Raw genomic sequence first — 22809 nt, 5'->3', positions numbered from 1 at the left:
TCCAGGGCCCACTGCCAAGGGAAGCCGCCTCTCTCGGGCCCTCTCTCCTCCACCTCTCCCTGCCCCATCCAGATTTGCACTCTGTCACTTCACAATGATAACCTGGAATCGTGAGTGGGGTTAGTTCTATGGCCAAATCTCACATAATCTGCTTCTCATCCTGTGCTTCTCAACAAAGTAACCCCAGTGACTGAGGAGGGTAAATCTGTGCTGCCTTTCCTACTCTATCTTTAATCTTCTCACTAAAGACTTTGTAGCCATAAATATGAAAAGGAACACTTTTTATGTCCTTATAGGGGACAGTCTCTGTGTGTTACAGAATGGCCACTATTTCCAAATAAGACAGTTCTTTTGGTTTAATGTTTTAAGACTCCATTTGAATTTTTCATTGTATATGTCCATTTTTTAGAATAATAAATACCACCTCCAGTCCCCCACCTTCCCCCCAACCCAAGTTTATAATGATTAAACTCTGTATAACCCAGAAACACGGTAACATTTGCAACATATGCCTTAGTAACATAGTCTTCCTCCAATGTCTTCTAAGGTCTCATTCTTATCTATATACTAACCATGGCCCCTCTTCCAGATAAACTCCCATCATTCTACCCAGCAAGGCTCCTAAGACTTTAAGACACACAATTCTGCTGTGAACGAGCCAGAAACCATTCTCTTGTCCCTTGGCAACGTACATCTCTCAAAAACTTCCCCACAGAGACTTGAACTGTTTTTGACTGCAGGAGAGTCATCCCCACACCCCTTCTGGCTTGTCTAAATTTCTATTCCATCCCCAAGGAGTTTTTGTTGTAACATAACTGCCTCTTTCTCAGTGTTGTTCTCATTCCTAAAATCCCACAGGGAAAATCACCTTCTTTCTGCCTTTGTACATGATGTCCCAGTCTAGTTCTTATCCTTCTCTGTAGAGATACTACTCTTACCATCACTATGTAACATATATGGAAATATCGCCACATTCTTCGTGTCTCACCTCTTTATTTTCCCCTCATAAGACCAAATTCACTATCCTCAGATCTTCCTGAAGCTGTATGAGCCCAGGAAATCCTTGTATGCCTCTCACGGATTCACGGATTCCATCAGAAATCCTTGCATTATAATAGACTGGCAAGGAGAGAGCTGTGGACTTCAGTAAGGACTTCCTAGTTTCACCAGGATTCCTTGTTGCCTGGTTTTCACAGTTTTTCACTGTTTTTCTGTCAAAGCCTTATCACTTTAAAGGAAATCCATTTGGTGAGCTATCTGTCCTGCTCCTCATGCAAGTCTTTGGACTGTGCTATTTGTTATGTGGCTGATCTAGAACCCCGAGGAATTAGGGTAGGCTGACAGACAAACAAGAAGCTGGCATATAAATTGGGTTGGGACTACTTTGAGGAGAGTGAAGCAAGATTAAAGCTGAATCATGAAAGTTCAGGGTCTTTTATTTAAAATTCTGTCTTTAGGAGCACATGGGTGTCTCAGTCCGTTAAACATCTGCTTTCGACTCAGGTCATGATCTCGGGGTCCTGGGATCAAGCCCCATGTCAGGCTCCCTGCTCAGTGGGGAGCCTGCTTCTCTCTCTCCCTCTGCCCCTACACCCTACTCTCTATCGCGTGCGCGCTTGAGGAAATAAAATCTTTTTAAAAACATTCTGTCTTTATTTAAAATTTTGATATTTTGTTATGAATTTTTACACATTCGTTTTAAGTTTTTAAAATAGTGCATTATAATATTGTCTTGATCACTGAGTTTTTTGACACTCCTTTAAATTTTTTGCCTGAGGTGAAGGCCTAACTCTCCTTACCCTAGTCTGGTCCCTTCTGGTCAGTCTGTCTCAGGGACAATGCCGGCCTCATGAGCCTGGGGTGGCAGTCACACAGGCCCTGTGTGGGCAGTCACACAGGACCCCAAGCTTGATTTCATGCTCCACTGACTTGAAATTCTTAGTAATTTTTTCACAAAAGGCACTGGATTTTCACTTTGTTTGGGCCCCAACAATGATGTGGCCAGTCTCAACCAGTAAGGTAAATTTGAAATCAAATGGAGAAGAAAGCTCTGTGATTTCTGCAAGTTGCAGCTTTCATTCTACAGCTTTCCTGGTTCTATTTGTCATTCATTCTGTTTAAACCACCAACAGCTGGGCTCTGTCCTCACAGTGCTTCCTGGTGTTTCTCCTATCAGGAGCAATGTTTGCCTTTTCAGCTACTTCGTGGGGAGAAAATGCACTATGCTTCTCTCTGGAACTTTGTCTGGGAGACTCGCTTGGTTCTGTGATTCATCAGAAATAAGAAAAACAAACACTGTAAATGGAGAACTTGAAAAACAGGTGGGCACCATCTCCCCCCCTCCAAGAGAATGGATTTAAGAGGAAATTTGTTTATGGGATGAGGTTTTAAAAGGCGACCTGGAGAATTTAGCAAAGACGTAAATAAACAACTCGTTCTTGGACTGCATTAGGCTTCAGAATAAATATATTAACCAGCTTCAGTCAAAGTCCGTCTCAAATCTGACCTTGACCAGACCCAGTGGCTAGTGCTGTCGCCATCCCTCCCCCCCAAATGCCAGGCAGTTTTCTGTATGGCGAGGCTATTCCGCTTCCCTCCCACGAAGTAAAGGTAAGCAGAAGCCTATCATGTTTCCTCTGAGGGCTGCCTCTTGACAGCCTCCCTAGAAAGCCTGCAGGCAGTCAGGAGACACCGGCCTTGTTTTTACACAGGATAGTCTTCCGTAGCTAGATACAGACACACATCCATTACCCACCAGGGCACTGAAGTGCTGTGTTGGCTACAAACAGCCCCGGGTCTGTGGTCAATTTCCATTATGTGCAGAAACAAGCTGATGTATTTAACCCAGGCCACCAAGGAATGTGCTGGACCCAGCAGGCAACCTCAGACTGGCGGAAGGAAAAGGGATGTGTTCCATGGCCCTCCTAGTGGGTTGCCAGCATCCCTACTGGGGGACCGAGTTTGGATTTTTCCTGCCCTCACATCTTCCTCTTCCTGTGCCCCCCATCCTGCTCCCAGCCTCTTTTATGAGAATTTATGAAGCATTTCCACAGTTTGCTTCAAGTTATTATTTCACATATTTAAGTAACTTACTACATAGACCACACAGAAAACATACAGCCCATTGCGGGGTGATTAAGAATTACTAAAAGGTGGTTGAGTACAGCCATTCATAGTACTTGGACAAAATTTCAATAATTTTTTAAAAATCTTACCTTCTCCATATTTGGGAGACTAATTTGATTGCATTCAAAACTCATTCTTAATTTTCTGAAAAGAGCTACTAAATCACATATAAGTTACTACGTACCAGGGCAGGCAACATTCATTTTATAATAAGAGATGTAAAATATTCTTTTGTTGGGATTGAGAGGAGAGGAATTAAGATAAATGACATTCTTCCTTGGGGGAAATTACTATACTAGATGCTATGTTTTACATGTTATGTCAATTCCACAAAAATCCTACACAATGGGCATTATGATTCTTGTATTATAGATGAGAAAACTGAGTCTCAGATAATTAATGTGCACAGGCAGGAAGTGGTAGAGCAGATTTCACACACAGTTCTGTTCAGTTTGTAAAAATTCTCTTGTGTTATGCTCCTCTCTTTTGTTTTTTACTCTCCTCGACCTTAGATCATTATGGGGGAAAAAGTATGGGCCCTTTATAGTTCCACCCTTTTATTCTATAACAAGAGGCCTGAAATGTTTGCAGGGAGTTGCCTTGTCTTCATTTGAAACCTTTAAGTTAGATCAAGTTGTCAAGGGAATCCATCCGGTAGTATGGCATTTCAAGTGAAGTGGTCCTTCTTCAGAAGTATGTATGGTAACAGTTGTCGGTCTTCACTGAGTGTTTACCATATGCCAGGAACTGTTCTGGACTCTTTAAATTATTGTCCCATTTAATGCTCACATGGGCACTGGGAGGTAACACTAGTACTATTAGTCTCCCTAATAGACATGTAATGAGGAAACAGATTGAGAGGTGAAAAGTTGACTTGAGCCAAGCTAAAGTGGACCAGCCCGCTTCAGCGGCTGAACTCAGAATCAATGTCTGTCTATTCCAGAGGGTAGGATTTAGGGATACCTGGTGTCTTCAAACCCAAGGCAATCAACATCAAAATTCAGTGAAACCACTGCCACTTAAAAAAAACCTGGATGACCAAATGAAGAGGGAGTATTTTTGCTTCAGCTAAACATGGGGACTAATGACAAAAAATATTGATTTTTTAATAAATGGGCAGGAGGTATCTACGTATCTACCTGCAAAGTGACTATGCCACTGTAGTCCAGAAACAGTCTGAAAGGTATTTGAAAGCTCGTGGTTTCAGGGCGCAGATGAAACACTGTTGTAATTTACACTATGATGAATTTTTTGTTCCATAAAACTTGTATCTCTGATTGCTTCTGGGACTCTAACCTAAAGCAACAGAAATACTGGGGGCACAATCTCTTCATCATAACACCGTGTATTGAGTCCTACTAGCATTATATAAATGCGGCTATTCAACATTCAAAGTTAGTTTTTTTAGAGGGCACACATTTCATGCCCAATCACTGCTGAATTTTCATCTGCCCAGCCCATAAAAGATAAGAGTTGGGGGTGTGAGCTGAGAAATCAGACTGTGGGTCCTTGTTCTGCAATTGACTGAGCTATACAGCACTCCTTCCTACAACGATGACTTGGGGATAGTAAATACTCATGTTTGTCATGAGTGTTAAACTACATTTGTTAAATGCTTAGTACAGTGAGCACAGTGTCAGAGAAAGTAAGCATCCATTCACTGTTGGCTACTATTATTCTTATGCTAATGTTATTCAGGCAGTTATTTAATTTGCAAATAATAGGTAGTATTGTTCCTCAGCTCTTTACTGCTTGTCAGCAGTGGATGAAACAGGATTACAGTTTGCTGAATGTTTTGATCTAGTTAACAATGGGTGGTGGCTGATCTTGTTTAATGGAAATACCAGAACTGAGGGGGGCATTGTTTAATGTACAGTACAGACAACTACCTCTATGACTTCGGAAAATTAAAAACCAAATGGTCACAACCAACACTTCAAACTGTTCAACTGGCTTAAAAGGGAACTTTGTACTGAAAAGCTGGTGAAATGTTGCAGGTCAGATGGTGGGGTTCCCCAGCTGTTTCGTAGATGTAAGTGCTTTACTCTGCTTCAAGAAAGCAAAGACTTTGCCTTGCTTGCTTGTTTGTTTTAGCCTCCTTTGGGTGTGGCTAAGACAGAGCTACCATGCTGAAGTCAAAGAGGGTTAAATTAAAGTGACCCAAACAACAGCAACAACAAAAAGACTAGATTTTTGGGACAGGAGATGTTAACGATAAGAGTGGCATTCTCCAGGTTTTCTGGATTGAGTAGCGAAATAAACATGAAGCAGGAAGTCAGGTACCTGGAACTCCAGCATGGTCTTCCCCATGTTTGACTCCAACATGTAGTGGTAGGCTCCAATACTGGTGCTGGGGTCATCTGCATCATCCAAAGTGCCCTTGGGAAGAAACCAGAAAAGGAAAATATTAGGATTTTTCACTCTTCTTCTTTTGTGGTCATGAGCTGATGCTGTGGCCCTACAGTGAAACTTCTATTATATTGAGCCTTCAGGGGTGCATCCTACAACTAGGTCTCCAGCTGATTTGGGATAAAGTTCTTAATCTCACCATGACTCAGAGTAAAGAAGATTTTTGTAACCAATCTGAACATTCATTCAAATGTTAACTGATTATATATTTGCTAAAAGAATAATTTTCCCAAAGTAGAAATTCCTGTATCTTTGCACAAAGTTTTTGTTGTTGATGGTGGTAATGTTAGAGTGGTTGCCCTCTGGAAGGCTGCCTTCGTCGGTGTGAAATCTTGAAATGCTGACCTTGTTCTGATTTGATGGTAACCAGGCGAGATTATATAACTGACTGGGAAAGAATTCTCTGATTGTTTGGACCATTCATATTTTATTGCCATGATTCTTAATGGGAGCTTTTTATAATACGCTGGTGTTTGACCTAGAGACACGGATCTTGGTATGTATTTTTTTCACATCTGGACTCCTTAATCTTTAGGAAACAAAGTGGGTGGGGGTAACGAGTAGAAATGAAATCGCCCTTCAGTTTGGTTAGGGGTAGTGGCAGGAAAAAAAGCTAACGCAAGTGCTGGAGTGGCAGTGAGGTCTATCCTGCAGGATCCCAGGGCCTCGGATTTCTGGGAAGGTGGGCTATGCCTTTGTGAGGCTGAACAAACAACTGCCAGCATCAGATAGCAGCAAATTTACAGCTTCTGGATGCAATAACATTAACATGCTGCTGTTGAAATATTTATGTTGGCTTTTTAAATATCCCAGAGGAAATCCATCCAGAAGCCTGCAAACTTTATATATTCTCTTTCCTTAGAAATTTCCATGAAAAAATGATAAATTACATTTACACTGAGGGCCCCTCCATGCTCCTGAGTAAATTCCACACATATGAATCAGGCATCATTTTCCTAACTTCTCTTCCTCAAAGGCCCTTGAAATTTACAAGTCAAGGAAATAAAAGCTTCCTTTCATCCTGACAGCAGATCCAGAACAGATCTCCCTGATGTCTCCTTGCCAGGTCAACCACTCTCTGTCCCCTGCCCATTCTCTTATCTGTTCTGTGAGTGACAAGAGCTTTTATGAGGGAAAAAGAAACAGAAGGGTCACTGCTAGAGTGATAATGTGTCCTTCATTTTCAGCAGCTTCTCCAAAATGATAGAACCTTTATAATGAGATTAAGGTGATCAGAGAATGTGCATCTTAGATGGGGTTTGTCCATGCTAAAGGCAAAGCCAGGAGGTGGCAAAGCCAGGAGGTGGCTAATTTCCTCAGTAATGCCAAGTTTCTGCCTTTGGTGGACACACAAGGAGACACCTGCCACAGTGGGAAGCCAAGGCTTCCTCCATTGTTTGTAACTGGTAGGTATCAAGTATCAGAAGTTCTAAATAATTCATGGTGCGAATCATCTACTCCTGGATTGCTGAGTATATATTCTATCTAAATTTCCAAGACAAGAGATTTTGCTCTTAAAGCATTTTGCATTAATTATGGCCATTAACAGAAATTTTCTCTGAAAAAAAAAAATTCAGTTCTCTGAAAGAATTAATAGTAAGCATAATAATTTAAGAGCTAAAAAATTGGACATATGCTTTTTCCATTTCTAAGCAGTCAGCCTTTCCTTAAAAATACAGGTTGCAGGATCCCCACAGTGACTGGGGAATTGGCACTTTTAATAAGCACTTAGGATAATTTTTATGATTAGTCAAGTTTGGGGAAAAAATAAGCTAGTTTATCTCTAGATTAAAGCAGTATTCAATTGCATGCATTCCCGGGCCCTAAAAAAATCAATACTTTTCAAACAGCAAACATTCAAATAAATAAATCAGGATGGATCAAACTATCTACTTTGATTTAAAATTTGATTAATGGTCATCCAGGGCAGCTAAAAAATATTTCTGAGATGTGGCATAGGGAACCAGCTCCAATTTCTTGATTTTCAATCCAAGTGTTCATTTTGTTGAAGATCAATGATTTCATGGGTCAAAATGAAGCCTGCACAATTCTTTCACTCTCTCTCTCTCTCTTTTTTTTTTTTTTTTAAAGTAAACTCTCTGCCCAGTGTGAGGCTGAAACTCATGACCAAGCCAGCCAGTCTTCCTAAACTTGCTCAGTTCTCAATGAATTTGCTCACTTTAGTATTTCCCTAGATTCAAGGGCCTTGATGTCTCAGTGCATCCAGCTCTCTACCCTGCTGGGTACTCACACTGGTGGAGGCGACTGCTTCCTGCACACTTTCCACAATGAATTCCTTAGTGATCCTTCGAGAGGGCAGCTCATTGAAGAGGGAGTTGATTAGGGCCACTTTCGCTGCATCCCGTCTGGCCTCAGCTCTACTTAAGCAGCACTTGAGAAGGGAAGGAGAAAGGAAATTATTACAGGATTTGGCATCTTACCATTTTTGTCACTGCCTCCGTGGATTTCTGGACATTTTCATTTGTACATTACTCTGCTCCTATTCTTTCTTACCCATTGCTAATCCCCTGAAGATCATGCAGATCTTCTTTCTGCCCTAGAGCCCATGCAAATGTCTTGGTTGGTCTTCAAATGATTTTTGCCTTATTTTGCAGTCTTTGAATGTCTATTCTGCATCAGAGACTTTTCATACTATTAATAAATAGTAATAAAAGTAATAATAGCTACCATGGTATAATTAGGGATTACATTCACTTTCAGGACCTTCCTCGAATTCTTGTTTCAGAGGGAAAAAATGTAAGGAAAGAAGGAAAATGGTATATTTTTAATGCAATAATTAATAACACAGGTTCTGGAGTCAGACTGCTTAGATTCAGATCCCAGCTATGGTACTTAATTAGCTGAATGACTGTAGACAAGTTAGCATTCTGTGTCTCAATTTCCTCCTCTGTAAATGGGAATAATAGCAATGCTTATGTCATCGAGCTGAGGATTGAAACAATTACTAAATATACATGAAGCAATGAGAATACCTGGTGTATGGTAATACTCTATGGGACTATCCCAGTCTTTTATGTACTCACATGTCCAGGTGAGGACAAGGGAACTGCTGTCAAAATCTATTGTTTTGGTTTTTCCAGCATTTATCCTCCCACTTTCCTTCTATTAATAGATCCTTGATTTTCTTGAGGACTACCATGTCCACCTTGCTCTCAGGCCACAGTTTGGGTGGGACATGCTCCATTAGGCTTTTCTGAAGTTAGGAACCATAGAAAGACTATGATTAGCAACTCATTAAAAAATTCTTCTAAAAGTAATATTGCTCTCTATTCTCTATAACCTGGCTTTCCTGTGGCTCATTTGGGCCTGCTCAATGTATCCTGATTCTTTTCTATTCTCTCTGTCTCTTTGGTTACCAACCACAGCTCCCATTCAAATTCTTGTTTGGTGTGGACCCTGGGGGTCCATATAAAGGGATGAAGCCCTATGAGAAGTGCACTGGAGCCCACTCTTACTGGAGGGTGGGTTGCCATTTCTCCTATAGGTTCCCGGGAACCATCAAAGGTACTAGACCTTACTTTAAAACTCCTGGTGGGAAACAAGCCCTAGGAAGAGAAGCTCAGGCTCAGGTCCTGGTGAATAGGGTGGACCAGTACCCCTGGCTCTGCTACTTAGTGATTGTGAGACTTAGGCCTCTGCAACTTTGGGACTTATTTCCTCACTGGACAAATGGGAAGGCCAGTCTCTCTGATCTCTAGGACTCTACCACCTAAAATGCATAATTCTCAGAATCAGTAGTGTTTGGTGACTAATGTGAAAGAACAGGACAAGTACCAAAGATTCCATTTTATTTTCCCATTTTGCAGCCTCAAGGACTCAGTAAATCCCCTGGGAAAAAGCTAAACCCCTTCAGTTTGCTTTCCACACATTCCCGCCTCTACCTCATCTGTCCCACACTGACCATGCCTGCACTGACCCAAGAATGCTCCAAACTCATGTTCTTGTATCCTCTAGAGGCTGACCTCTCCTCTCCATGAACACTGTAGGGGTCCCCTGAGGTCAGGCCCCAGGTCCCTCTGATTTGACCTCCCTCTTTGGACAGTTGTGACTGCTACTGTAATGATCCCAAAAATGACTACAGAGTGCTTCCTTCTGTCCCTCTCCCAACCTTCAGGCCTGGGAAGGGTCACATATATTTCTTGAGAGTCCTCTGGAGTGCCTGCTCTCAGGGTCAGCATTTGGAAGTGCTCACACATGGTTAGTATTCAGATGAAGTAATGACAAGACTTCTGAAATAGGAACATGAAACCAAGGAGGATGGGGGGAAAAGAAAACAAACCATGTGCTGGTAGTCCAACAAAGTAGCAATGTACACAGTTATTTTTGTTTATAACACAAAGAGAATTCCAATACTTCCTTTTAAATAAAGAATGGTGCAAAAGTTCTAAAATGTATGTGAAAGTGGTTTGGGGATTTCCTCCTTAGAGTTGAATGACAAGTAAGAAGGCTTTGGGGTAGCTTCAGGCAGCAAAAGCCATCGAAGCTTTAGACCTTTCCTATGGTTTAGGACACTTCTATTAAACTAGGGAGGTCTGGACAGATAGGTCGATTTTGACTTATGGACTTGGCCAGGAATTTATAGGACATTGAGTTCTTCATTACAGGCTTGCAAAGAAGCTCAGATGCCACGTCTTCTAGAAAGTTTTCCATGACCATTCCCAAGACCAGGGTGGGAGGATCACCGTCCATGAGAGGCATTCACCACACTGCCATGAAATTGTCTGCAAGTGCTCTGCCCCACAACCCTTGGCTGTGAGCGATCTAAAGGCGGAGTCTGTCACTAAATCATCTTTGTGTCTCTGTACTTGAAATAGACAGTTTGTTGAATGAATAACTGATTGAGGCCTAGAAAAGTCAAACACAATTCATTAAGGCACCTCACAAAATGTTCAAGAAATCCTCATATAAAGAAGATAATTAAATATATATACTCATTATTTAAAAAAAAAAATCCCATCTCAATAAACCCTATGAGGGATGTAATATAAAAATATATAAATAGGGACGCCTGGGTGGCTCAGTGGGTTAAAGCCTCTGCCTTCCGCTCAGGTCATGATCCCAGGTCCTGGGATCGAGCCCTGCATCAGGCTCTCTGCTCAGCAGGGAGCCTGCTCCCTCCTCTCTCTCTCTCTGCCTCTACTTGTGATCTCTGTCAAATAAATAAATAAATAATTTTTAAAAAAAGATTAAAAAATATATATAAATATTTGAATTTCAGGGGGTAATTGGTTAAGTTCAGACACTCTAAAATTACCATTTTTCCCGAGTATAGGATATGTTTATTACTCTTTGGAAAATCAGTTTCCTATCAAATAGCAAGCAAAGTCTTTGCAAATATTACCTGACATCTGTAGGAGTAGCCCATTTTAATAGGAATCTGCTTTACAAAATCTATAATAGAGCCATTGGGGTTTTAGAGTTTAGAGAACTAGATTCAGATCTGGGTAATCCTAAGAAACTTTATATAACTTTCTATCTAAATAATAGCAATTTAAGCCATCTTTCATAGAGAGAGACCTAGTAAACACTACTTAGATAAAAGAAGCTATCTATTTTAAGAAAGGCCAGCTAAATAGTAGATCAAAGGCACCACATACATTTACAACCAAATGGCACTGCTTCTGAGATCAAAGTACTGCTGGGCTGAGAGAACAGAAGAGCCTTTTCCCAGAAAGCATGAAAAAGGACTACGGAGACTTAACCAATATCAAGATTTTAAAGCAGACACATGTCTTTACTTATTGTTTCAATGTACAGAATCTTTGGTTAAAATGGGGGGAGAAAGTGTACCAATTAATAAGTACATAAAATAAATTCTGAACGATCAAAAGGTTTTTCTTGCTATTGTTCTTTGCATTTCTGAAAGACAAGTACTTCAAAATGTCTATAATGTTAACCAGTCGCTTTATTCTAAAATTTGGAGCTACAAATCCAAGCCAGTAAAGGCTGCATATTTTTCTTTAGGGATCTTTCAATGAGATCTCTCCAAGCATAAGGGCCTGCACTTGGGCAAGAAATTTAGGCAAGAGCAATCTGCTTGGCAAATCTAAATCAGAGTGTGGATTCCACTGTAAGAATAGGCACCGTTAGAATTACCATCAGTAGGAAATCCTGCAAGAAAATAAAATATGGTAAGTGACAGGACATCTTATTGATGTGTCCAAACCGGTCATCAAAGACATACTTGGGGAGTGAATGAAGTATGATGTTATTTCAAAACAACTTCCTGCTAGAATTAGACTTCCCAGATTGTATGGTTTATTCTTGCTGTTTTTCAGCCAGACCCCAATCATAAATACAGATTTGTAAACCATGCCTTATCCGCTCACCATTCTTACTTGTTAATATAGAGAGACAACTTCTGTCCTTTGCACTTTGTTAGAGTGCAGAGCTGCAATATTTAATATCTGAGATTTTACTAAAGTCAGCTGTGTATTTCTTAGGCATGTGGAGCCACATGCTTTTCAAGTGGCTAGTAGACCCCACTCAGACATTTATCTTGATGCTCAGATGCCTTTCATTTGCTGCTACATTATAAACCACTATGATCATTTCAAAGCCTCCTGGCTCTCATCTAAAATTAAGGCAAAAAAAAAAAAAAAAAAAAAGAAAGAAAAAAGAAAAAGAAAAGAGTGCCTCGTTGCTGAGGAAAACTATTTGAGGGGTAACCAGCCCTGAGACAGCTCCCTGTGATCTCTGCTCCTGGCATTCACACCCTTATGCAGTCCCCTCCTACACTATACTGTGGTTGGTCTATGTAACCAATAGAATATGACAGAAGTTATGGTATGTCACTTTCAATATTAGGTTATAAAAGACACTGTGACCATCTGCCTTGGTAACACTTGCTTTCTCTCTTAGATGGCTTGCTCTGGGAAGACTCTGTTGCCATGTTGTAAGCAGCCCTACAGAAAGACACACGTGGTAGGCAACTAATGCCTTCTGCCAACAGACATCTGAATGAGATTGAAGCTGATCCTCCGGAACCAATCAAGACTTCAGATGACTTCAGCTTCAACCAACAGCTTGACTACAACGTCCAGGAGACCCTGTGCCAGAACTACCCAACTAAGCTGTTTCCAGATTCCTGATGCCCAGAAACAATAGGAGACAATGAATATTAAGATTTGAGGCAATTTGTGGGGAGCCTGGGTGGCTCAGTGGGTTAAGCCTCTGCCTTCGGCTCAGGTCATGATCTCAGGGTCCTGGGATCGAGTCCCGCATTGGGCTCTCTGCTCAGCAGGGAGCCTGCTTCCTCCTCTCTCTCTCTGCCTGCCTCTCTGCCTACTTGTAATCTCTCTCTGTCAAATAAATAAATAAAATCTTAAAAAAAAAAAAAGATTTGAGGCAATTTGTTACCCAGCCAAAGATCACTAATATAAAGGCATTTCTCTTCATTGTTATCCTTAATTTGCAGATGAGAAAACAAGTCATATCCCAAAGTCATACAACTTAAGAAGTGATGAAAAAGAGGCACGTGGGTGGCTCTGTCAGTTAAGCCTCTGATTCTTGATTTCAGATCAGGTCATGATCTCAGGGTTGTGAGACTGAGCCCCAAGTTGGCCTCGATGCTGAGCGTGGAGCCTGCTTAAGATTCTCTCTCTCTCTCTCTTTCTTGCACAGCAAGCCCCCCACCCCACCTGCCGCCCCACTGCAAAAAAAGGTGATTAAAAAAAAAAAGATCCATCTCCAGGTCTCTCCAGGTCTGCCTGACTTGAGAGTCCAAATTTTTAACTACTACACTATTCTGCTTATCACAGAAATGATCACCCACCTTGAAATAGAATATATAATTTGACTAAAATCTCACAACACTCTACAAATCAATATAGTTTTTTAGCCAAACCTTCTACTTTGATATTCTGTGGGTCATTTTGACAAAAGACTTCAAGCTTATCGCCACCCATTGCATAACAAACTCAACTTCATTCAGAACAAAAGGCCAAAAGTGGAAGCAGCACACTGTGGCAAACAAAAGTGCTCAATGAGGAGGGCAATGTGCTGACAATTATTTTAGTATCTGCTTTCCTTCTACTGTCTTTTCAATGCTTTCCTCTACCTGTACTACAGGGAGAAGGAAAATGGAGAGAGGCTTCAGCTTGCTTAGATGAGAAGATCAAATGTCCTATAGGAAGTTTCTCATGCTGGTTCAAAGTGACCCCCCCTTTTAAAAAATTCAATTAATATATAATGTATTATTGGTTTCAGAGGTACAGGTCTATGATTCATCAGTCTTATATACACCCAGTGCTCATTACATCACAGGCCCTCCTTAATGTCCATTACGCAGTTACCCCAACCCTCTCTCCCCTCCCATCCTGCAACCCTCAGTTTGTTTCCCAAGATTAAGAATCTCTTACTGTTTGTCTCCCTTTCTGGTTTTGTCTTGTTTTATTTTTTTCCTTTCTTCCCCCCTGGTTTTCTGTTTTGTTTCTTAAATTTCACATATGAGTGAGATCATATAATTATCTTTCTGTGATTGACTTATTCACTTAGCATAATAACCTCTAGTTCCAACCACATCATTGCAAATGGTAAGCTTTCATTTTTGATGGCTGCATAATATAGATATATGCACCACGTTTTCTTTATACATTTACCTGTCAATGGATATCTGGGCTCTTCCTATAGTTGGGTTATTGTGGACATTTCTGCTATAAACACTGGTGGGCAGGTGCCCCTTTAGATCACTACATTTTTATCTTCATTGTAAATACCAAGCAGTGTAACTGCTGCATCCTAGGGTAGCTCTGTTTTCAACTTTTTGAGGAACTTCCATACTTTTTTCCAGAGTGGCTGCACCAGCTTGCATTCCCACCAACGGTGTAGGAGGGTTCTCCTGAAAGTGACCCCTTGATTAAGTATGGGGCCAAGAGAATTTGGAATTCTGCCACATTAGATTGCTCAATAATTTTAAGAAGTGTTGGTTAATTCTTCAAGAGAAAAAATCATTTTAAATTATACTTTTCCAGCTCTATTGGATAAGAAATTATCCCAAGATCAACTCATTCAAAAACTCTAGTGTTGATAGTAAGATCACCTGGGGGAAACTGTTAAACATGAAGATTCCCAGGTTCCAATCTGACCTACTTAATCAGTTTCTTTAGTTGGATTGTACTGGGGCGGGTGGGGTGGGGGAGGTTGTCTGCATTTTATCAAGCTTCCAGGTGATTCTGAGGCAAGTGAACCCATGACTATTTTCAGAGGAACACTGCTCTAACTTCTATCTCTTCCGTGTCCCATTTCTAAATATCAGCAGCAGAACCAGGTTTTGTGGGGCATGAAGTTTACATAATTTGGGGGATCTTGTTTAAGAAGAACAATAAGAAATTTAAAAAACTGACATTGGATTTAGAAGAAGTCTGAGCAGAAGCTTCACTGGCTTCATGAAAAGGGTAAGTCTCTCCTTTACTACACTGTATCATTCTACACTTCTATACTCTGTTCCCCAACACAACTAGTACATCACACAAATGAATTCCATGACACCAGCTGGGTGTTCTACAATTTAACATAATTCTCAAACTAGTTACCTGGAGATAGCATCACATCTCACCTTTTAATGGTTCTGTCCTACATGACTACCCCCAGTTCAGACATGAATAGGAATTCCAGGTTGTCATCTGGGTTTCTGATCAACCAGGTAAAAATGAGTAACTCCCATGACCCCTTCCTCTGGTTCTATCAGTGGCTGGAACAATTCACAGAACTCAGGAAGATGGCTCACTTAAGAGCTTACTGGTTTATTATATAGGGATAGAACTCAGGAACAGCCCGAGGAAAAGATGCATAGAGCACAAGTGTGAGAAGAGGCCCAGAGCACCATGCCCTTCCCAGGTGCACCACCCTCCCAGAACTTCCATTTGAACACCAATCTAGAATCTCTCCGAGTTCCAACACTTAGGATTTTTATGGAGGTTTCATAACATAGACATGATTGATTAAATCTTTGGCCACCAGTGATTAAATTATTCTTTAGTCCTTCTCATTTCCAAGAAGGTCAGATGCTAGGGCTGAAACTTTCAACCTTCTAATCATGTGATTTGTTAGCTAGGCAACCAGTCACCATCATTAGGGGCTTTTCAGAAACCACCTCATTAACATAAACTTAAGTATGGTAGAAAGGGTTTTGTTATGAATAATAAAAGATACCTTTTTCATTCTTACCACTTAGGAAATTCTAAGGGTTTTAGGAGCTCTGCGCCAGGGACCAGGATAAAGACCAAATATATATTTCTTTTTATAAATAACAATATCACAATGGTAAGTCCACCTTTGCTAACATCAAAATGTTTATTTCTCACTAGTGAAATTGCCTCTACCCAAGAATCAAGGAAAGCAGTGTTCAAGTTGAAAAAAAAAAGTTCTTTATGACAGTTCTGAAATTAGGCCCTTAGGAAGTATATAAGCCTGCTGACTTAAGTAAGTGAGGTCTCAATTTTCCTTTTCTGCTGAGCAGTTTTTATTTCTACCATGATAATTTTCCAAAGTGTGACACTATACAACGGCAAATTAGTCAACCAAGATTAATTCATGGGCCAAGTAGATTGTCCTGAAATAAAATAGAGATTTATCAACTTTTAAGATGTACAGTTTTTTTTTTTTAAGAATTTATTTATTTATTTGACAGAGAGAGAGAGAGATCACAAGTAGGCAGAGCAGCAGAGTGGGGGGAAGCAGGTTCCCTGCTGAGCAGAGAGCCCAATGTAGGTCTGGATCCCAGGACCCTAAGACCGTGATCTGAACTGAAGGCAGAGGCTTAATGACTGAGCCACCCAGGTGCCCCAAGATGTACGGTTCTTAAATTAAGTGAAATAAAATTTTGGTAGTCATGTATGTGTATAAAAATATAAATGCCTACTAAGAAACTAGTTTTATTGTTAATTATTTATTAAATATTTAAAAATTATTGACAACTGTGTTACTTGTTTGTAAAAGCCGTTTCTAACAAGGCTGCCATTCTCTGAACAGTTACTTTCCTGGTAGCCTTCATTTGATTAATAATTTCCCCAGGTTTAATATTAGAAAATAGGCAGGATACACATGTTGAAAGCTGTTTCTAGATGCCAAGATTTAATTGCACATGCATCTCAACTACAGTGTTTCCTACTGGAAAGCAAGTAGAAAGACATCAATTTAAGTAACTTTTCTCCATCTTAACTGACTTCTAAAGATTTTTCGTATTTTTATTTTAAAGATATCAAGGAATAAAAAGGTTTGTAGATCCAAAATGTATAAAACCAAGTTAGGTACACTTTACTCAGCCACTACCAATGATGGCCAAGGAGTTGAAAAATAGTCTGTAAGGAATGAGGTTTCTGAATGAGAACAATAATATAGTCACAAATGTGACAGATTGAATGTACATATGAACTCAAAGCTGAAGATGTTGTTCCCACTCCCCCTGGGGGGGTGGAGAGGGGGAGGTCAAGGGCAGGTCAATGTTATTTAGGTGACATTCACTCAATAGCACATTTACCCAAGGGATCTCCTGAGCTGGGGCTTTGCAGGTGGCAAAACCAAATAAACTGACCCTGTGAGAGGTGAGAATTCTTGCCCAAATCTTTTAGGCTGTCAAGTCTGTCATTCAGGTGGCTGGGAATGTTTTGCTTTTGTGAATCAGAATTCAAGTCTCAGCAAGTGTCTTGCAGAGTTTGTGTGTACGGTCTGTCAGCTCTGGTCAGTGTCACCAACACCTCTGTTTCATCCTGACAGCAAGGCATGGGCACAAAGAGTGCCGCAAGCCAGGCCTTGCTGTTAATTGTCCCCTTTTCAGTTCCTTAAGACCTTGACTGCCCCGGTCTAAGCATGAACATTTGCATGTGTTCCAATTTATCTAATTGTGGATATATTAGCATTTCCCCCCTTCCAGATGGTGATGTGAAAAAGGGCAACCGTTGAAACTCAGTCACCCAAGTTAATATTGTGTCTCTTTCTCCCTAGGTCAGGCTGCCTGCAAATATGTTGGGAACAATTTGGAGCTCTGTGTGTGCTGGGAATGGGGGTCTTTGCTAGGTATGGGGGAGGGGAGTGGTCTGGGAGTCCAATTTTCAGAGAAAACTCACCAGTTCCTGTCAACTGAAAGAAACGTTTCATGCACATGGTAGGTCAGAATGTTATTTTTATAATATAAACCACCTGGCCTCCTCCTCGTTTACCTCTGCCACAAATGGTATTCTACACACATACCTAGAGCAAGGTCCCTGGTAACTATTACAAAACCATGTTGTGTTTTGCTCCTTGAGGTTTTTCTCTTTTCCCTTTTTTCTTTTCTTCTTTTTCTTTTTTTCAAGTTAAGGTGAAGACAAGATGAATTGATCAGGCTCAAAGTTTTGGTTTGTTTTTATAGTTGCTTTGATGTGAAAGGACTTGGCTCTGATTGCACTGAGAGGGATGGAGGGGGGATGGGGAAAGATGGGAGTCAGCTTTTCTTTCTCGCTCAGCAACTCCTGAGATAGTTAGCATCTTCCTAAAGCTCATCAACTAGGGGCTTGTAGACTTCTGTGAAGATAGTCCCAAGTCTTTATTTACCACTCAGATTCTCTTCCTAAGCATTTCTTTCACTGCACTCTCCTGTTCTGCAAGCATCTCTATTCACTTTACTTGCTAAGAAGAGACACAGATTAAAGTTAGGGAATGGGACTGGGGAATAAATACAACGTCTCATTAAAACAATATGCTCTCCCAGTTTCATGGGCAAGTCATTAAAGTCTTGACATATGACTTTCAAATGGGAAGGGGTTATAACTAACCTTCCTATCTTTGGGTCTCATTAGTTACAAAACAGGATGCTTTCCTGTGGAGATTTCTACCAGGAAATGCCTCCTTTAGAAGTTAAGTTACAGTGCATAGTGGGTTGTGCATTTGAGTCAAGGTATACAAGTCTAGAGACAAAGAAGAGGTCATGGATGATTTTAAATAGAAATGCTTGGCATTAAAACAGCTTCAGTGCAGGGCAATAGTCTCAATTTTATGGCAGGAGCTAGATCTCTATTTGAGACATAGACTATTAAGGTTAAGCCTCATTTAATAAGCAGTGAAAAGAGCCTTACGATTAGAATTAGCCAAGTCTATGAATTAATAAAAATTTCTCTTAGTCCTTCTCTCCTGGTAAAAACTTAATTTCATAAACTGAGTTTATTGTGCTTTAAATATACCTTCAATTCCCTGGAACTTGAGAAGAATCATTCAATGCATGGAAGTGTAAAACATGTGTTTTATATCTGATAATATAGGTGAAGTACACTTACTGCCTCAAGAAACTAAACTATCTTCTCTTAGACAGTACGCATCTTGGAAAAGTAATTTTTCCAGGTATCTTCATACGCAAAGGTTTTGGTTTGAAAACTAAAAGGCATAAAAATAAAGAGAACTTTTAGAGACAGAGCTTTGCCAGGAGCTTAACTGCTTTGTCCTCTCATGTCACCCAATTATGCAACAAGCTTTGGTTGAAAACGAAAACAAAAACAAAAACAAAAACCAGTAACAGTTTGCCTATGGTAATATTAAATGTCTCAGTTCCATGGGTTGCTTGGCAATACACAAAGAGCCTAAATACCTAAACCGTGTTTAACACCTATATTTATTTTCCATGAAGAAATCTTAACAACAAAAATAATAAGGTAAAAAATATATGATACCCAAATGAATTAGTGTCCTACACTTCAAATAAATCAAGTTATCACATCCGTGTTTTAGCCAGAGGACACATTTTTTTATCAATCCTAACTTATGCACACAAATAATCATATGGTCTTGTACTACACTCAAAGGAATTTTTGATTTTTATTCCAAAGAAGAATGAAATTCATTAATCCAAATAACCCTAGCAGATGACATGGAAGGTCACGTCATTGGTTGGAAAAAAAACTTGAATCACAAACCTTTTAATCAAAATATAAAATAAGATAAAATACTCAAATAAGTTCTCCTTTTGCACTTGAAAACAAAAACAGCTGCTGAAGCAGTGAGTGGCTTTCCTTCTGAGTTCATCAAGAGGGGAGCCAGACGTTGATCTGATGGCCCTTGTGTTGCTCTTATTGTAAAAAATGGAAATTACTGCAAGTTTTCATGGTCATGATATGTGGCTATGGAAGGATTAACTGCCTAGATGAGAATGGCATAAAGAAAATATGTCCAAAATGCATGAATTCCTACTGAATGCCTGTAATATTAGAGGATGGTTTCTTTTATAAAAGACACAATAAGAACTAAAGTGTTTTGATATAACTTTCTAAAAGAAAAATAATTTAATATGAATAGATCATTTTATTTATTATTTTGAAATTCAAAAATGAATCATTTTCACTTCTCTTTTTCTAATACTGTAGTAGCTTATGAAGGCATAGTTTAAACAAGATTATGACTGCTTTCTTTCCCTCTGGCTCTCTGTTTTTTGTGGGTTGTGGTGTCAAGACTATCTGAAAATTCCTTAATTAGTCTTCTTGGACACAAGCCTCCCATTTACTTCAGTGGGAGGTTTCTTTGCATAAAACCAGTGGTTTATGTCCATCAGAGCCTTTGACTGCTTTCCTTTGATTAATCAGAAAACTAAAGCTCAGTCTGAATACCATTTTTCTAAAGAATGAATGGGCATAATCTCTTACAGCTTTCATGAAACCAGAAGGATTAATCCTTCAATCCAGTCCCAAACTCCACTTCAAGTATTTTCAATTACTTGGCACCATTGGAGGTGACGTCCATGGCTCAGTAAGAAGGCTACTGCTGGCATAATGGTTTCTCCATGTCTCAGCACATGGTCTTGGCATTAATAATCCATCGTGAAATGATTTGCAATGCACAAGGGTGACATTTGATTATGTGAAAGGCATTGCAGGAATGAGCATGTAGGCTCTTACTGGCCAATTGCTGGCAAAAACATGATGAAATGTTATATGGTGAAAATAGCATTTAAGATGGCTTTTGAACAGTCAAAGAAAAGTGTAAGGACACTGCTTTAGGAGAAATTTTCTTTCTTTTTTTTACTTCCTGGTTTTCCTTTCTCAAATCATATTTTGGGGGGCCAAAGGGGTTAAGGGGCCAGATTTGTCAGCCAATCAACAAAACACATTTTCAAAACATTTGATTCAGGAAATTCTGCGTCTTTTAAAGCAAGGATGTTAACAATCCTCCTGAGAACTTTAAAATATAATGATTTAAACATAAGGTAAAGGAGCCCTGAAATGATTAGAGAAATCACCAAGAGGCCTCCCTGTTGAAGAGTTCAGTTTTTTCATTTTTTCTTCTATTTTTTAAAGACCACAAGGAGGATGTTGAATGTACTATCAAGGGGAAGTCCTATCATTTTGAGGAGAAATTTATGAGATGCTTGGGAAATTCATAATTCTCAAGGTAGTGAAAGCAAAAACAAAAATAAGGAAATTTGAATTTCTAAAATTTATATCCTCTAGATCCATTCACTGATCTGTCAAATATGTTACATTCTAAAAGATTATAATGAGTGCATTTATTACATATAAATAAACATAATGCACACCTGGGTAAGGAAATGGCCAAATCTTGCTTATTTTTGGTCATGGGTATTTCGTAGAAGGGAAGTTACTATGCACAAATTAAATTCAGAGAGAACTGGATTTTTTTCACATCAATATTTTTAAGCTAACCCACCTTCAAAACTTAAAACCACAAATATGAACATAATAATATTACTTAACTTTAATGTTCCTGACTTTTCTTTGCCAGCCCACCATCTTATTAGGTAAAATATTAGGTAAAATATCTTATTAGGTAAAATATCTTGTTTGATATATTGTATTGTATATAATAGTTATATTGTATATAATAGTACTCACTATTTTGTGTATCAATCAATAGTGATTATATACAATAGTGAACAAATATAAACTCCATTGATATTTGAGATTTTTTGTCCACTCACTTAGCTATTCATTCAACAAAATTTATTGGGCACTTACTATATGCAAAGCACAGTGCTTGGAGTCATAGGGATATGAAGATACAGACCCTGTCCCTGAGGCATTTATGTTTTATTATAGAGACAGAACATGCACATAAATAGCAGCTAGAAGAAGTGAAGGCATGAATGAAGAACAGTTAGGATGAAGCACTGAGTGTCAGAAGAGGAATTCAGGGAGATAAAGCTGAAAGGGAAAGCTGGGATCAGCTGTAGAGCTTTTATTTTCAGAGTAAAGAATTCAGATTCAGACTTTAATAAGAAGGTAATAGGGAGACACTGAAGTTTTTTTTAACTTGTAATTTTTTAGACTTATGGAAGAGTTTCACAGATAATACAAAGACTTCCCCAAAAGCATTCAATATCATCTTTGTTGTTTAATGTAATTATTTATGTAGCATTCTTACATCATACACCCATGATTGCATTCCTCTTATCATGCTTAGTGTAGTATATGCTTTGCATTTTTTCTTACTCAGAAATGCCAAAGATTTTTCTTTCTTACTCATCTTTTTAAAAAAACAGTTTGGTTTTGTTGACTGGGTTTGCCAGTTTTTGCCCTATTACATTAGATCTTCCATATCTTATGTATACACTCAATCTACATTAAAATAAAATTAAAAACTAAAAACCAAACCAGAGATCAATTATAAATCCAGTATCAAAAAAAAGCACCTTGATCCATCTTTTATGCAGAGAGTTGTCCCTAAGTTCCAAATAGCCATGGAGCCCTGTGATTCTTTCTTCATGATCTTGTTTGGAACACGGTGGGCCAGTTCAGTATGAAAATTTGTGCTTTTCTTTAACTCAAGAAAATTGTTTCTGTTGGGCTGCCTTGGTTGCTCAGTCAGTTAGGTGTCCAATTCTTGATTTTGGCTCAGACCATGATCTCCAGTTTGTGAGACTGAGCCCTCCCTGGGTCTCTGAGCTCAGTGGGGAGTCTGCTTGAGATTCTCTCCCTCCCTCTCTGACCCTCCCCAGACTCATGCTCTCTCTCCCTTACCCCACCTCAAACAGATAAAGAAAGGAAGAAGGAAGGAAGGTAGGTAGGAAGGAAAGAAAGAAAGAAAGAAAGAAAGAAAGAAAGAAAGAAAGAGAATCTGGGGGGAGAAAAGAAAATTGCTTCCATTACTTATTTTCACCCCTCTATTTCCTTTGTCTCTTTCTGGAACTCTTGTTAATGTTTACCTCCAAGATTTATCTTCATGTCTCCTGTATTATTTTTTCCCCCATCTCTTTGTCTTTTTGCTCTATGTTCTAAAAGATTTACTTTACTATTTATGTTTTATTTTGTCATCCTTCACTAATTTGGCTGTGAC

The 22809-nt window shown here is 39.4% G+C and overlaps 1 protein-coding gene across 1 annotated transcript in view; it reads right to left on the bottom strand.

The window, feature by feature from the left end:
* Positions 1-22809, bottom strand: part of LIX1 (limb and CNS expressed 1) — a 50731-nt gene that overhangs the window by 7844 nt on the left and 20078 nt on the right. The window contains exons 3-4 of the mRNA XM_004769953.3: positions 7787-7927; positions 5410-5505 (exon numbers count right to left, since the gene is read on the bottom strand). Coding sequence (XP_004770010.1) covers positions 5410-5505; positions 7787-7927 — 237 coding nt within the window. The remainder of the gene's footprint in view (positions 1-5409; positions 5506-7786; positions 7928-22809) is intronic.

The sequence above is a fragment of the Mustela putorius genome, unplaced genomic scaffold, assembly GCF_011764305.1.
Source record: "Mustela putorius furo isolate JIRA1106 unplaced genomic scaffold, ASM1176430v1.1 tig00537350_pilon_pilon_pilon, whole genome shotgun sequence".
Classification (NCBI taxonomy): Eukaryota; Metazoa; Chordata; class Mammalia; order Carnivora; family Mustelidae; genus Mustela; species Mustela putorius.
This window is presented reverse-complemented; position numbering and strand designations above follow the sequence as displayed.